Source organism: Pelophylax lessonae (assembly GCF_965119305.1).
Source record: "Pelophylax lessonae genome assembly, chromosome: 2".
NCBI classification, from domain to species: Eukaryota; Metazoa; Chordata; class Amphibia; order Anura; family Ranidae; genus Pelophylax; species Pelophylax lessonae.
The window spans coordinates 627,553,026-627,567,288 of record NC_138769.1 but is presented as its reverse complement, the minus strand read 5'-3'; the positions used below and the strand labels follow the sequence as shown (position 1 = coordinate 627,567,288).

At 41.8% G+C, this 14,263-nt stretch overlaps 1 protein-coding gene across 1 annotated transcript; it reads left to right on the top strand.

The window, feature by feature from the left end:
* Positions 1–2,042: 2,042 nt before the first annotated feature.
* On the top strand, positions 2,043–8,218 carry LOC309548220 (uncharacterized protein; the record flags this gene model as incomplete). The annotated part of the gene is made up of 5 exons (XM_082248174.1): positions 2,043–2,131; positions 6,241–6,365; positions 6,456–6,548; positions 6,635–6,730; positions 6,813–8,218. The coding sequence occupies 5 exons, from the start codon at positions 2,043–2,045 to the stop codon at positions 8,216–8,218; spliced, it is 1,809 nt and encodes a 602-aa protein (XP_082104300.1).
* Positions 8,219–14,263: the final 6,045 nt, after the last annotated feature.

The window sequence follows — 14,263 nt, the reverse complement described above, 5'->3', positions numbered from 1 at the left end:
CCCAGGGACAACATCCCCCCGAACAATATCTCCCCCTGTACAATATCTTTCAGACAATATCCCCCTGGACATATTCCCCCCGGAAAACATCCCCCTGGACATATTCCCCCCTGGACAACATCCCCCCAGACGGAAAACATCCCCCTGGACATATTCCCCCCTGGACAACATCCCCCCGGATAATATCCCCCCGGGACAACATCCCCCCGAACAATATCCCCTGGACAATACCCCCCCTGTACAATATCTTTCAGACATTATCCCTTGGACAATTAACCCCGGACAATATCACCGGATAATATTCCCCTCTCTCCCACTCTTGTTAATAATGTATATATTTTAATATGTATATAATGATAACTACATAGCAGTTTACAAATAAACTACAAAACCTTTAATTAAACAACAAACTGTCAATAATGCACATATTTTACTATATATATAATAATAACTGCATAGTAGTTTATAAACAAACTCAACTAACAAAACCTGTATTTTAAAATGTAACAAGTATAAAATAATAACATTTTAGTGATGACCTGACCTGTTTTTCTGTTTCTAAAAGCCTAAGTTGTGTGCAATGCCACGCAGATAGTCTAATGTGTTGCGATTTCCATAATCGTGCACAACAGTGAAAACTTGCGCCTTCAGATCGGAATACATTTTTCTTCCTGGTTGAGGAGTGTGACCAGCTAGAGCTTGTGTTAAATGAACTTGTTGAAGCGCTTGTTCACATTTAATGATTTCGATAAACCTCCAGAAGTTTGGATGATGACTGTCGACGTTTGACTGGAAGCTTCGGTGCCATCCTTCAACAGAATTGTTAGTTCTGGTAGTTCATGTTCTGCTCGATCAAACATATTCCACATTTCATTTCTAAACATGGGTCCACGACGCTCTCGACGTTGTGGTCTGCCGATGTACGTATCCTCAAAATAATCAAGGAATGCTTGGGAATCTGGAAGAACTTCCTCACACAACTCTTCGAAGGCGGTGATGACATCATTAGGAGGGACAAAAGCCAGGGCTGCAACCATTCTGATTTTTATCGCGAAATCGGTATCTTCTTGGTATCGCTGTTGAAGACCTTGTTCCTGAATTTTTCTGTAAAGATTCTGGCTAAAATGGTAGAAGCACCCCTTGACTTGAGCATTTGGCAGAACCTGTTGTATGCTGTTGATCATGGCTTGCTCGAAATCAACCATTATAGTCGTCATCAACTGTTGAAGTAAAGACATATATGTTGCCTGCGACTTGTTTGGTAGAAGAGCATATATACAAGGTATAGTGCGTTCATGGACAAGTGCATGAATCTTATACAACTGGAGAAAAATTGAAGGAGCTGTCTTGAAGATTCCGTCGAGAAACCAATGTGGAGATTGTGCCAAGACATTCAAGTTTTCATGTGTTCCAAAGATAAGAATTCGGTTTACTGCTGGACCAGAATCGTACAAAAGGAAATTCTGACCGTCGCTTTTTGTTTTGTATTGATCTGGAATGATGAGTTCTTCGGCAGTTAGCGGAACTGGAATAGGATTATTTGCTTGGTGTCTGATTTGTCGCATATCACGTCTGAGATGATGAATGGTTGGCAACTTTGCAGCCGCATCTCTGGTTATCGTTGATACACTCTGAGTGATGATTTGTTGAGGTGTTTCTTCTGTTTCTTTAGCTTGTGTCTTCATGTGTTGAACTGCTCTCAAAACGTCTCTCCTTGATGGATCTGGTCCATGTGTGTGTGTTCATGAAGTCGTCCAACAATTTGATTTCCAAGAACTTTCACCTTTGCTTTACAGGCGGCTGCATATCAACGTTTCTCACATTCGAACAACACCACTCCTTTTGCTAGATTTTTCTGCTTGACGGATCCTTCTAATAACAGTTTTTCTTGTCCCTTCTCTGACATTACATATTCCATGATGCTCATTAGCATTTAGAAGGCTGCAATGGAGGGAGGGAACAATGCTAGCCCAGCCTTTCTCAACCGGTGTGCCCCGGCACACTAATGTGCCGCCAGAGGTCCTCAGGTGTACCGCGGGATCATGGAAGAGAAGGGCTGTCAGATGAGCCCGATCTCCCGATCCTCTGCTGTACATCTGAACTGTGAGGAAGCTCCGTCAGCCTCAGCAAAGTGAAAGTAAAGGAAGGGGGAGTGTGTTGTGCTCTCTGCTTCCCCCTACAGTGCAGTACCCGGCCTCTGTGAGGAAAGGTATTGCAATAGAACTTTTAAAGTTTGTGTATATGTGTATGTATGTGTGTTTGCACATGTGTATGTATGTGTGTTTGCACATGTGTTTGTATGTGTGTGTGTGTGTGTACATGTGTTTGTATGTGTGCATGTATACATGTGTTTGCATTTGTACATGTGTTTGCGTGTGTGTGTTTGTACATGTGTTTGTATGTGTCCATGTGTCTGTGTGTGTTCATATATACATGTGTATGCATGTGTGTGCATTTGTATGTGTTGTTTGTACATGTGTTTGTGTGTGTGCATGTGTCTGTGTGTGTTCATGTATACATGTGTATGCATGTGTGTGCATTTGTATGTGTGTGTGTGTGTTTGTACATGTGTTTGTGTGTGTGCGCATGTGTCTGTATGTGTGCATGTGTCTGTGTGTGTTCATGTATACATGTGTATGCACGTGTGTGCATTTGTATGTGTGTGTGTGTGTGTTTGTACATGTGTTTGTTTGTGTGTGTGTGCATGTGTCTGTATGTGTGCATGTGTCTGTGTGTGTTCATGTATACATATGTATGCATGTGTGTGCATCCTTGTTTAGATCACTTTTCAGACGCATTTGGCAGGCGGTAAAGAGGCAATATGTTGCTTCTCACCTCCTGTTTTAAGCCCGGAAATGCAGCACCACCACACCGCAATCATGCACACAGTTGCAGGGTGGTTGCAGTGCAGCCCCATTCACCCTGGGTATACCTCCAGCTGCAGCCACCACATGTGTACATCCCCAGATGCTGCCTCTACAGCTAAAGGGGGAGCAGATGCCCCTCCAACCTGACATGTGAACAAGCCCTGTGTGGATGTGTGCTGAGTGTAGGGCTTCAATGGGCTTCCCTACCAGCAGAAATGCAGGGAAAGAAGTCCCTTTTTTTAAACTTGTGCCGCACCCAAAGCACCCCATGTTTGCCAAAGTGTGGGGTGTCATTAAGAATTAATGGCACCCTTAAAGAGCAGAGCATTTGTCTGTGTGTCAGGAACGAGCACGATTCTGCGCGTGTTCTGCGATATAATGTAACGTGAATCAAACCTTTGGCAGGGGTGCCTCAAGACTGAAAATACTTTTCAAGGGCGCCCCGACTGAAAAAAAAGTTGAGAAACACTGTGCTAGCCTACCTGCACAGTACGCGCGTTGCGCACACTCAAATACGAGTATTGCATAACTATTCTCATTGGTCTGCCGTGCCGCGGTCCACACGATGGCATCTTGACATCTTAATTGATCAAGCAGTCAACCAATAAAGTGAAATAGAACCTGAACGCGACGATAGGTCACTATTGAAATGTCCCCCACCCCGATGCCCATTGTCTCGTAACCGGATGTTCATATCGTTGATTCTAGGATGCCAGGATAGCAAATTCCTCCCAGCTCTGGTGGAGGGTTCAGGTACCCCTGAATCCTCGGCTATAGTCTCACTTACTGCTTACGACTTTAGCCTCCAAAGTGGATTTGTTGCTGTCTGGCCGGGCTTCTAAGAAACTGCCCAGGCTTTCTCAGTCTTCTGATTCAGAGCCAGATATGGTTGCCACGGACAGTGTACAGTCAATCCTCTCAGTCGGATGGGGAGGAGGATTCCCCCTCCGGTTCAGCTAGAGAACTCCCTGGAAAGGAGGATCTCTTTGAGCACCCAAATCAGATCGGATCTTCTGTGGTGGCTCCAGTCTCCGGCTCTGGAGGAAGGCAAATCCTTTCGACCGTTGCTATGGACTGTGGTAACCACGGATGCCAGCCTGTCAGGCTGGGGTGGCGTTCTGGGCAATTTGTCTGCCATGGGCATTTGGTCGGAGGGGGAATCCTCCCTACCAATAAATGTCTTGGAACTGCGAGCGATCAGGCTCTGTTTGCTCCGTTGATCAGATCGTCTTCAGGGCCGCCCTGTGCGTGTGTACATCCGGGGATCCCCACCGCAAATGCGGTGGCTTACATCAATCCCCAAGGGGGCCCCAGGAGTGCCCGGGCAGCCAAGGAAGTGGCCGAGATTCTGTCTTGGGCCGAGACGCAGGTCCCGGCGATTTCGGCAGTTCACATTCCAGGTGTGGAGAACTGGCAGGCGGACTATCTGAGTCACCAGACCCTGGACCAGGGGGAATGGTCCCTACACCCGGAGGTGTTTCAGATGCTGTGTGCGCGGTGGGGATCCCCGGATGTGGATCTGTTCGCGTCTTGGCTAAACAACAAGGTGGGAAGGTTCGTGGCAAGAACACGCAACCCTCTGGCGGACGCCTCGGTAGTACCTTGGAATCAGTATCGCCTGATTTATGCCTTTCCCCCAATTCAGTTGTTGTCCAGGTTCCTTCACAGGTTGGTCTCGGAACCGAGGTTGGTGATTCTAGTGGCCCCAGACTGGCCGCGCCGGTCTTGGTATGCGGACTGGTCGTCGAGCCTCCCTGGCGGCTCCCACTATGAGACGATCTTCTGTGTCAGGGGCCGATCTTCCATTTACAGTCGCTGGCTTTGACGGCGTGGCTGTTGAAAGCCAGGTCTTGAGAGACAGGGGTCTCTCATCGGCGGTCATTCCTACCTTACTCAATACTAGGAAAGCCTCGTCCGGTAAGATTTATCATCGTACCTGGAAGGCTTATTTCGCCTGGTGTGAATCACAGGGGTTCCATCCCCGCTCCTTTTCTGTGGCGAGGGTGTTAGCATTCCTGCAAACTGGTGTGGAGCAGCGCCTGGGGCTGACCACTATTAAGGGCCAGTTATCTGCGCTGGCCATTCTTTTTCAACACCCTCTGGCGTCGAATTCCTTGATCCGCACCTTCATTCAAGGGGTGCGTCATCTGGCTCCCCCTAGGAGGGCACCTTTGCCTCCTTGGGACCTGAATTTGGTTTTGTCCGTTTTGCAATGTCCTCCCTTTGAGAACATCCGGGAGATTCCTCTGCCGGTGCTGTCACGGAAAGTTGCCTTTCTGGTGGCGATCACATCTGAGTGTTGAAGTTGGCGGCCCTTTCTTGCCGCTCCCCCTACCTGGTTGTTCATAGGGACAAGGTGGTCTTACGACCTCATCAGTCCTTTCTTCCAAAAGTGGTTTCGTCTTTCCATCTCAACGAGGACATTGTCTTACCTTCACTGTGTGCGAAGCCTAAGCATCCTAAGGAGTTTGCCTTGCATTCCTTGGATGTGGTAAGGGCGATCAGGGTTTACCTGTCGTCTACTGAATCCTTCAGAAAGTCGGATTCTCTTTTTGTCCTTCCTGAGGGACCTCAAAAGGGTACGGCTGCGTCTGCGGCAACCATTTCCAAATGGATCAGACAGACGATTGTACAGGCCTATTCAATTAGGGATCAGGTTCCACCTTTCCCTGTCACGGCGCACTCTACCATCAGGCGTCGCTGTCCCAGGTGTGCAAGGCGGCGACCTGGTCGTCCATGCATACCTTTACTAAATTTTACAAACTTATGTTCTGGCATCGGCAGATGCCTCTTTTGGCCGCAAAGTTCTTAGGGGAGACAAGGCGGTTTTTAGCATGTCTCCTCCTGTTGGGGGTTTTTTCCCCCTTGGTTATTTTGCTTTCCTGGGCTTGTTCGCTCCTGTTGAGCTTTCCTGTTACCCAGTGGTTACCTTTCTGGTTCAGAAAAGGTTCTTTTCTCTGACCTGGGTGCTGTGTTGCCTTTTTTGAGGGTTACGTTTCCCACCCCTCACATCTACACTGCTTTGGGATGTCCCAGAAGTGCAGACTGTATGAGTCCTCTGACAGTCGCCGCCCCCCACCCCTCTTTTGGGGTTCATGGATTTCTACACTGCTTGCTACCAAACTGATTTGGGAATGCTGTTAGCTGGGGTATTGGACCAGAGGGACAGCCCCCTGTAGGTGTGTCTATACTAAGGTTTTGTGAATGTTTTCTAACAAAATCTTTTGCCTAGCTTACAGCTGTGGATAAGACCAATACCCAGAAGTGCAGACTGTATGAGTGGGCAGCGACTGTCAGAGGACTCAAAGAAAATAATTTTACGTTAAGTTCTTACAAAAATTCTATTTTTTAAACATACTACTTCAAACTACAGATTTTTCATGCAAATTGTTTTTTCTTTCCAAGAGAATCTTTGCAAAATCTCTCTGAATGACACCTGGAATGACAGGCTGAAGGACATTTTGGTTAATATCACAGCAAAGATCCATCCAACTGAAGGTATAACATTGGCACGTATGTTTTTAAAATACTTTTTAAAACATACAGAAAAATTTAACTTTTTATGCAACCTTTTATTCTCCATCACAGGGAAATACTACAACAACTCTTCAGTTGAGAAATGGAACGACCGAATTAAAGACATTTTAAACAATTTAACAGTCAAGACCTCCACTGTTGAAGGTATATTGGTTGACCAGGATGCATTGTTGGCACATTAGGCTATATATAAATAAATGCCAAATTTTATAACACTTTTTTTCCCCCAGGGCCTCTTTGCAATTTTTCTTTGGAAGAAACAATTAATGCCAGAATGAGAGAAGCTTTGGTTTATATTATAGATGATATCCAATATCCTTCTGAAGGTACTGTATATTAACCAGACTTCAGTTCCTTTGCAATAAATTCTGTTATAATTCACTATTATTCTCTTTTTTCATTTTCCAGTGAACATCTACAGTGGTTCTTTAAGTAGTTCATGGACTGACACACTTAAAGATGTTTTAGTCAGTATTACAGCTCTTATCCCTCCTATTGGTGGTATACCAGTTGGCCAGATAATAAGTTCACTCTTAACAATATTCTGGCCAGCTTCTGAGACAGATGTATGGAGTCTCATACAGGCGCAAGTGGAACATTTGATAGATGTGAAGATTTTGAAATATGAACTTCAGGAGAGAAATAATGAACTCCGTGCTCTACAAAAAACCATGGAGATGTATGTTAATGCTCAGATAAAGGAAAAAGGTTCATTGATGTCAACAATGATCCATGCTTCTAATGAGTTATTTTTTAAGCTCACTCAATCTGAAAATTCAATGCAGTTCATCCACATAGTGGTGACACATAGTGTCCAGCATTTACTGATACTGAAGGAACGACTTCTCCATGGCAAGGAGATGTATGGTGAGGACAATACAGCTGTCTGGAGAAGAGAGCTTGAGCAACAGATTTCTGAATATAAAGCTTACTTTGAAAAATATTACAGCAAGTGGGTAGAATGGAGAAAAACTCAAATAACTGTGGTTTATGGTGTTAATGTAATACTCATTCCAGTTTTTCCATATCAATATTATATGCCATACGGAGCAGTTAGTGATGTTATAACAAAAGAATCTGTATCATTTTTTTATAAAGCTATGTGGGGTCCCAATTGGAAAGAGTATTTTAAAGAAATCTGTGAGGCTGTAAAAGACAACATGTTTGGTGTCCAGAATAGAGACTTTCTGCAGACATTAGTGACCACATTTTATCTGGATAACTTTATTCCTGGGAATGAAGATAATCCCTCTGTTGTTCCAGTGTCTATGTCAATAGCAAGTTTTGGTCCACTTTCACCAAGTGTATTGGTGATAAGAGATGAAAATTATAAGGTATACAAACCAGGCAATGATAATAACAGAAATGGTGAAATTATTGAGATCAAGGTTCGATACAGTAATATAGTAAATGGATTGCAGGTAATATACAACACCCATTCTGGACAATTTGTTGGAAACCCAACAGAAGGACAGCTCAAGGAGATCCGATTAGGTAACAGACGTGCAAAAACCCTAACATTTTGTGCAAATAAATGTAATATGGCTGAATTTACCATAGACTTCTCAAATGGTGAATCTACAGGACCTCTGGGGAACCAAGGTGGAGGGCCTGTGACATGTGTTAAAACAGGTGCAATAGATACATATGGGTTGTACAATGTCCGCATGGCTGGAGGTGGTTGCACCTCAGGACTGTATCAAATTGGATTAGATTTCAAAGCTTATCCCACAAAACCTTCAGAGATTGATCAACATGATCTGCATCTGATTGATTTTACTAAGCGTAGATATAAGTCAGTATTAGATGACTAGAAAATTCATCACTCATGAGTTACTCAAAAGTAATTATCTTCTCAGTAATGTTGTGACTGATTAGCCATAAGCAAAGATGTTGGAAATTTACAGAAAATCTCTACACTGACAAATTTGTTTATAAGAAAATTAAAAGAAATACAAAGGTACAGTTTTATAATGAAGTTTATTAAGTGAAATTATTGCAGTAAGAAGAGAAAGTATGCAATGATTCACAATTTGAAATGTAACAGTACAATAAACAGTAATTATGTGTTGTTATGTATGTTGTACATGAAACCAAAGATTGACAATAAAAGAAAATCATTGCACTCACCATTTTGGGAGCATCATTTGTGAATTGTTTGTATGAAAACAGATAAAGAATATACTGCCTAGTTGCTTAAGTCATCTCATTACACCAGGCAGGAGCTTAATGTTCACAAGAGCTAAGACACGAAATCCCCTCACCCCAGATTTTTTTCAAATTTAGTGGGACAGCCTCTGGCTTCATAGAATGGTCTACAAAAAGGCAGAACTATATGTACTAATCACTTTCAGGCATTAACATCTGATAGTTCAGTATACTGTATGTCCAGTTTAGGGCTACAGTTTTCCTGATGTCAAAAAGAAGTACAGTAGTCTTATAAAGGTCTTCCTTGCCTGTGGTCTGTGTCACACAAAGACAACCGAAATATACCATTCTGGACTACATATATTGAGAACTCTAAAGGTATGAGAGATAAAATCAATAAACTGGTACCAAAAGGGTATAATTTTGCAACATTTCTAAACCATGGAAGTATGTCTCCATTTGCAATTTGACATTTATTATAGAGAAGGATGTCCTACTTGCCCATTTTTAACAATCTCACAGGAGTGAAATAAACCCTATGGAGTTGATTTACTAAAAGCAAATAAGCTGTTCACTTGTAAAGAAATTTTCACTTTGCAAGGTAATTTCTCATTGCCTTAGTGAACGTGGTAAAAATTAATGTTGCAAAGAATACTCAATCACATGCAAGGAAAAGAAAAACAAAACCATATTTTTGCTTGCACATGATCCGATAATGGAAGTCAGCAGAGCTTCACCACATTCACTAAGCTAAGGAAAAATTATCTTGCAAAGTTGACAGCCTATTTAACTTCAATTAATTAACTCATGAAAACATTGTAGTTGAATGAGTTTGTCTTTAGTGAATATAACAATGTTTAAATAGAAAATGTATAATCCCACTGTCCCCGTGGTACTGTGTAATACCCCTCCCCATCTTAGAGCTTGTTAACATACAGGCATACCCCGTTTTAAGTACACTCACTTTACGTACACTCGCGAGTAGGGACACAGCCTGGTCAGCTTGGCATGGCATTACTCCCAGTTTTTAACATTGGCGTCTATGGGAGATCTTGGTCAGCTTGACATGGCACTACTCCCAAACCATAAGTGACAAGGATACCAAACTTAGGGAGCAATGTGAGGGGACCCAGGACTACAACATATCCTATTTGTGCATTTTCGTTTTACATTTTCGTTTTACATACATGCTCTGGTCCCATTGTGTACTTAAAAGCGGGGTATGCCTGTAAATGTGATTCACACAATAAAAAAACATATATATTGCAGCACTCCAACTCACATATACCTAAGGCATAGCTTGTGCTGTGACATAATCACACAAGGTATAGCCAGGTTAAAGACACGGAGGGGAGAGATACTGAGCCAATTGCCCAGAGCCTTCAGGATGACAAATGGTCTCCTGCTCAGGTTAATGTTTGAAAGTGCAATTATTGTAATTATTGTAAAATGTGAGTGTTTTTATCTTTTTTATGTTTTAATAAATGGTAATGCAGTAAGCAATGTGTAGTCTCCTTTTTTATTGTCTGTTTAGAGCTGAGGTATGCGTAATTGAGTAAGGTTAATATGTGGAGATGTTGCAGGTTGTGTATGACCTCCTATAATTTAGAGGTCCATCTTTAAGGGTGAGCATACATCTATCTACAAACGTGTTGTGATCACAAGGAAGAGGATTTATTACTGCTTTTTGCATGGATATTGTTGACACACATCTTATTTGATATAAGTGTGATATACTCTTGGGTATATGTGAGTTGGAGCGCTGCACTATTTATTGTTTATTAATGATCACATAGGTGCAGGAAAATGCATATCAATCCAGTTCAGTCATGTCTAGAATATCCCTGTTCCATTAATCTTATCCTGAACTCAGGGTAACCTAGGGGGTTTCCCTTGTAGTAGGGTGCTATGAGTTCTAAAGATTGATTTCAAACTATTACATTGAAGTAAATCATTTTCCAATGTGAAGGGTTGAAAGAGTACATAATGCTATACAAATTGGGCCTCATCACTTTATTTGAGTTGAAGATATTAGAAATGCCAAGTATTCATTATCTCCAATTCTTGCTGCAATGTAGAAATTGACTTGGGAGAGCTCTGCGAATATAGTTGGTGTATGTATTTTTTTTAAGTCCAATGAAGACCACTTGTAACAGTAAAAAAAATAGAAAAGCTCTGGTTTACTCCAGATGATATTGTTATGTAAAACAGCTTTAGTTGTCTCTGGAAAAATCTGCGGACATTGTTAGTAAATGTTTAAAGATGTGATTACAACTCTCAGTAGTGTGAAGTGGTTTCCAATGTATACAATTGGAGAGAGTTTTATAAGAGGAGAGCACTGCAGACTGTAGCTGCAATATTTAACCACTTCTGGACCAGAAAGATTTGCCCCCTTAATGACCAGGCCATATTTTACGATTCGGCACTGCGTTATGTTTAACCACTTAAGCCCCGGAAGATTTTACCCCCATTCCGACCAGGGGGTATTTTACGACTCGGCACTGCGTGACTTTAACTGACAATTGTGCGGTCATGCAATGTGGTACCCAAACGAAATTTACGTCCTTTTTTTCCCACAAACAGAGCTTTCTTTTGGTGGTATTTGATCACCTCTGCGCTTTTTATTTTTTGCGATATTAATAAAAAAAGAGCGAAAATTTTGCAAAAAAATGACATTTTCAACTTTGTCTTTTAAAAAATATCCAATATACTCAATTTATGTATTTTTTTTTGGCCAAAATATATTTAGCTACATGTCTTTGACAAAAAAAAATTCAATGAGCGTATTTTTATTGGTTTGCGCAAAAGTTATAGCGTCTACAAACTATGGTGTAAATACAGAAATTTACACAGCTTTAATTTTTGACTGCCTATCTCATTTCATGAAGTGCTAAAATGGCAGGGCAGTACAAAACCCCCCCAAACTACCACTTTTTGGAAAGTAGACATCCTAAGGAATGTTCTGAGAGGCATGTTGAGCTCATTGAATATTTCATTTTTTTGTCACAGGTGTTTGAAAAATGACTAAAATTTTTTTTTTTTTTTTTTTTACACAAAGTTGTCATTGAAATGATATATTGCTCACACATGCCATGGGTATATGTGTAATTACACCCCAAAATATATTCTGCTGCTTCTCCTGAGTACAGGGATACCACATATGTGGGACTTTTTGGGAGCCTAGCTGTGTACGGGACCACAAAAACAAATCCCCACCATCAGAATTTCAAAGGGCGTACATTTTTCATTGCATTTTCTCACTACCTCTAACGGTTTAGGAGGCCCTGAAATGTCAAGATACCACAAAACCCCCCCAAATGACCCCATTTTGGAAAGTAGACACCCCAAGCTGTTTGCTAAGAGGCATGGTGAGTCCATGGAATATTTTATATTTTACCACAAGTTTTGGGAATATTACTATTTTTTTTTTTTATTTTTTTTTTTTACACAACGTTGTCACTAAAAGATAAAATTCTCACACATGACATGGGTATATGTGGAATTACACCCCAAAATACATTCTGCCACTTCTCCTGAGTATGGGGATGCCCCATGTGTGAGACTTTTTGGGAGCCTAGCTGTGTACAGGACCGCGAAAACCAATCAACACTCCCAGGTTTTCTAATGGCGTAAATTGTGCATGTCACCTCTGCACTACCTGTCACAGTTTCGGAGGCCCTAAAATTCCAAGATAGCACAAACCCCCCCCAAATGACCCCATTTTGGAAAGTAGACACCCCAAGCTATTTGCTGAGAGGCATGGTGAGTCCATGGAATATTTTATATTCTGCCACAAGTTCCGGGAAATACATATATATATATATTTTTTTTTTTTTTTTTCACAAAGTTGTCAGTAAATGAAATATTGCTCACACATGCCATGGGTATATGTGAAATGACACCCCGAAATACATTCTGCTGCTTCTCCTGAGTACAGGGATACCCCATGTGTGAGACTTTTTTGCAGTCTAGCCGAGTACAGGTCCCCGAAAACCAGTCCCCGCTTTCAGGCTTTCCAAGGGCGTAAATTGTTGATTTCACTCCTGACTACCTATCACAGTTTCGGAGGCCCTAAAATTCCAAGATAGCACAAAACCCCCCCAAATGACCCCATTTTGGAAAGTAGACACCCCAAGCTATTTGCTGAGAGGCATGGTGAGTCCATGGAATATTTTATATTTTGCCACAAGTTCCGGGAAATATATATATATATATATATATTTTTTTTTTTTTTCACAAAGTTGTCAGTAAATGAAATATTGCTCACACATGCCATGGGTATATGTGAAATGACACCCCAAAATACATTCTGCTGCTTCTCCTGAGTACAGGGATACCCCATGTGTGAGACTTTTTTGCAGTCTAGCCGAGTACAGGTCCCCGAAAACCAGTCCCCACTTTCAGGCTTTCCAAGGGCGTAAATTGTTGATTTCACTCCTGACTACCTATCACAGTTTCGGAGGCCCTAAAATTCCAAGATAGCACAAAACCCCCCCAAATGACCCCATTTTGGAAAGTAGACACCCCAAGCTATTTGGTTAGAGGCATGGTGAGTCCATGGAATATTTTATATTTTGCCACAAGTTCCGGGAAATATATATATATATATATTTTTTTTTTTTTTTTTACACAAAGTTGTCAGTAAATGATATATTGCTCACACATGCCATGGGTATATGTGAACTGACACCCCAAAATACATTCTGCTGCTTCTCCTGAGTATAGGGATACCCCATGTGTGAGACTTTTTTGCAGTCTAGCCGAGTACAGGACCCCGAAAACCAATCATCGCCTTCAGGCTTTCCAAGGGCGTAAATTGTTGATTTCACTCCTGACTACCTATCACAGTTTTGGAGGCCATGAAATGCCAAGACAGCACAACCCCCCCCCCCCAAATGACCCCTTTTCGGAAAGTAGACACCCTGAGCTATTTGCAGAGAGGCATGTTGAGTGTTTTGCAGATCTCACTTTTTGTCACAAAGTTTTGGAAATTGAAAAAAGAGGAAAAAAAATGCATTTTCCTGTTTTTTCTTCATTTTCCAAAAAAAATTAGAGCTGCAAAATACTCACCATGCCTCTCAGCAAATAGATTGGAGTGTCTACTTTGCAAAATGGGGTCATTTGGGGGGGGTTTGTGCAATCTTGGCTTTTTATGGACTTCAAAACTGTGATAGGTAGTAAGGAGTGAGATCAACAATTTACGCCCTTAGAAAGCCTAAAGGTGCGCATTGGTTTTCCGGGTCCTGTACGCGGCTAGACTGGCAAAAAGTCTCACACATGGGGTATCATTGTACTCAGGAGAAGCAGCAGAATGTATTTTGGGGTGTCATTTCACATATACCCATGGCCTGTGTGAGCAATATATCATTTACTGACAACTTTGTGTAAAAAAATAAAAAAAAATAAAAAATTTTTTTTTCCTCGAAACTTGTGGCAAAATATAAACTATTCCATGGACTCACCATACTTCTCAGCCAGTAGCTTGGAGTGTCTACTTTGCAAAATGGGGTCATTTGGGGGGGTTTGTGCCATCTTGAAATTTCAGGGCCTCTGAAACTGTGACAGGTAGTCAGGGGTAAAATCAGCAATTTACGCCATTAGAAAACCTGAAGATGTGGATTGGTTTTCGGGGGCGCGTACACAGCTAGGCTCCCAAAAAGTCTCACACATGTGGTATCCCTGTACTCAGGAGAAGCAAAAGAATGTATTTT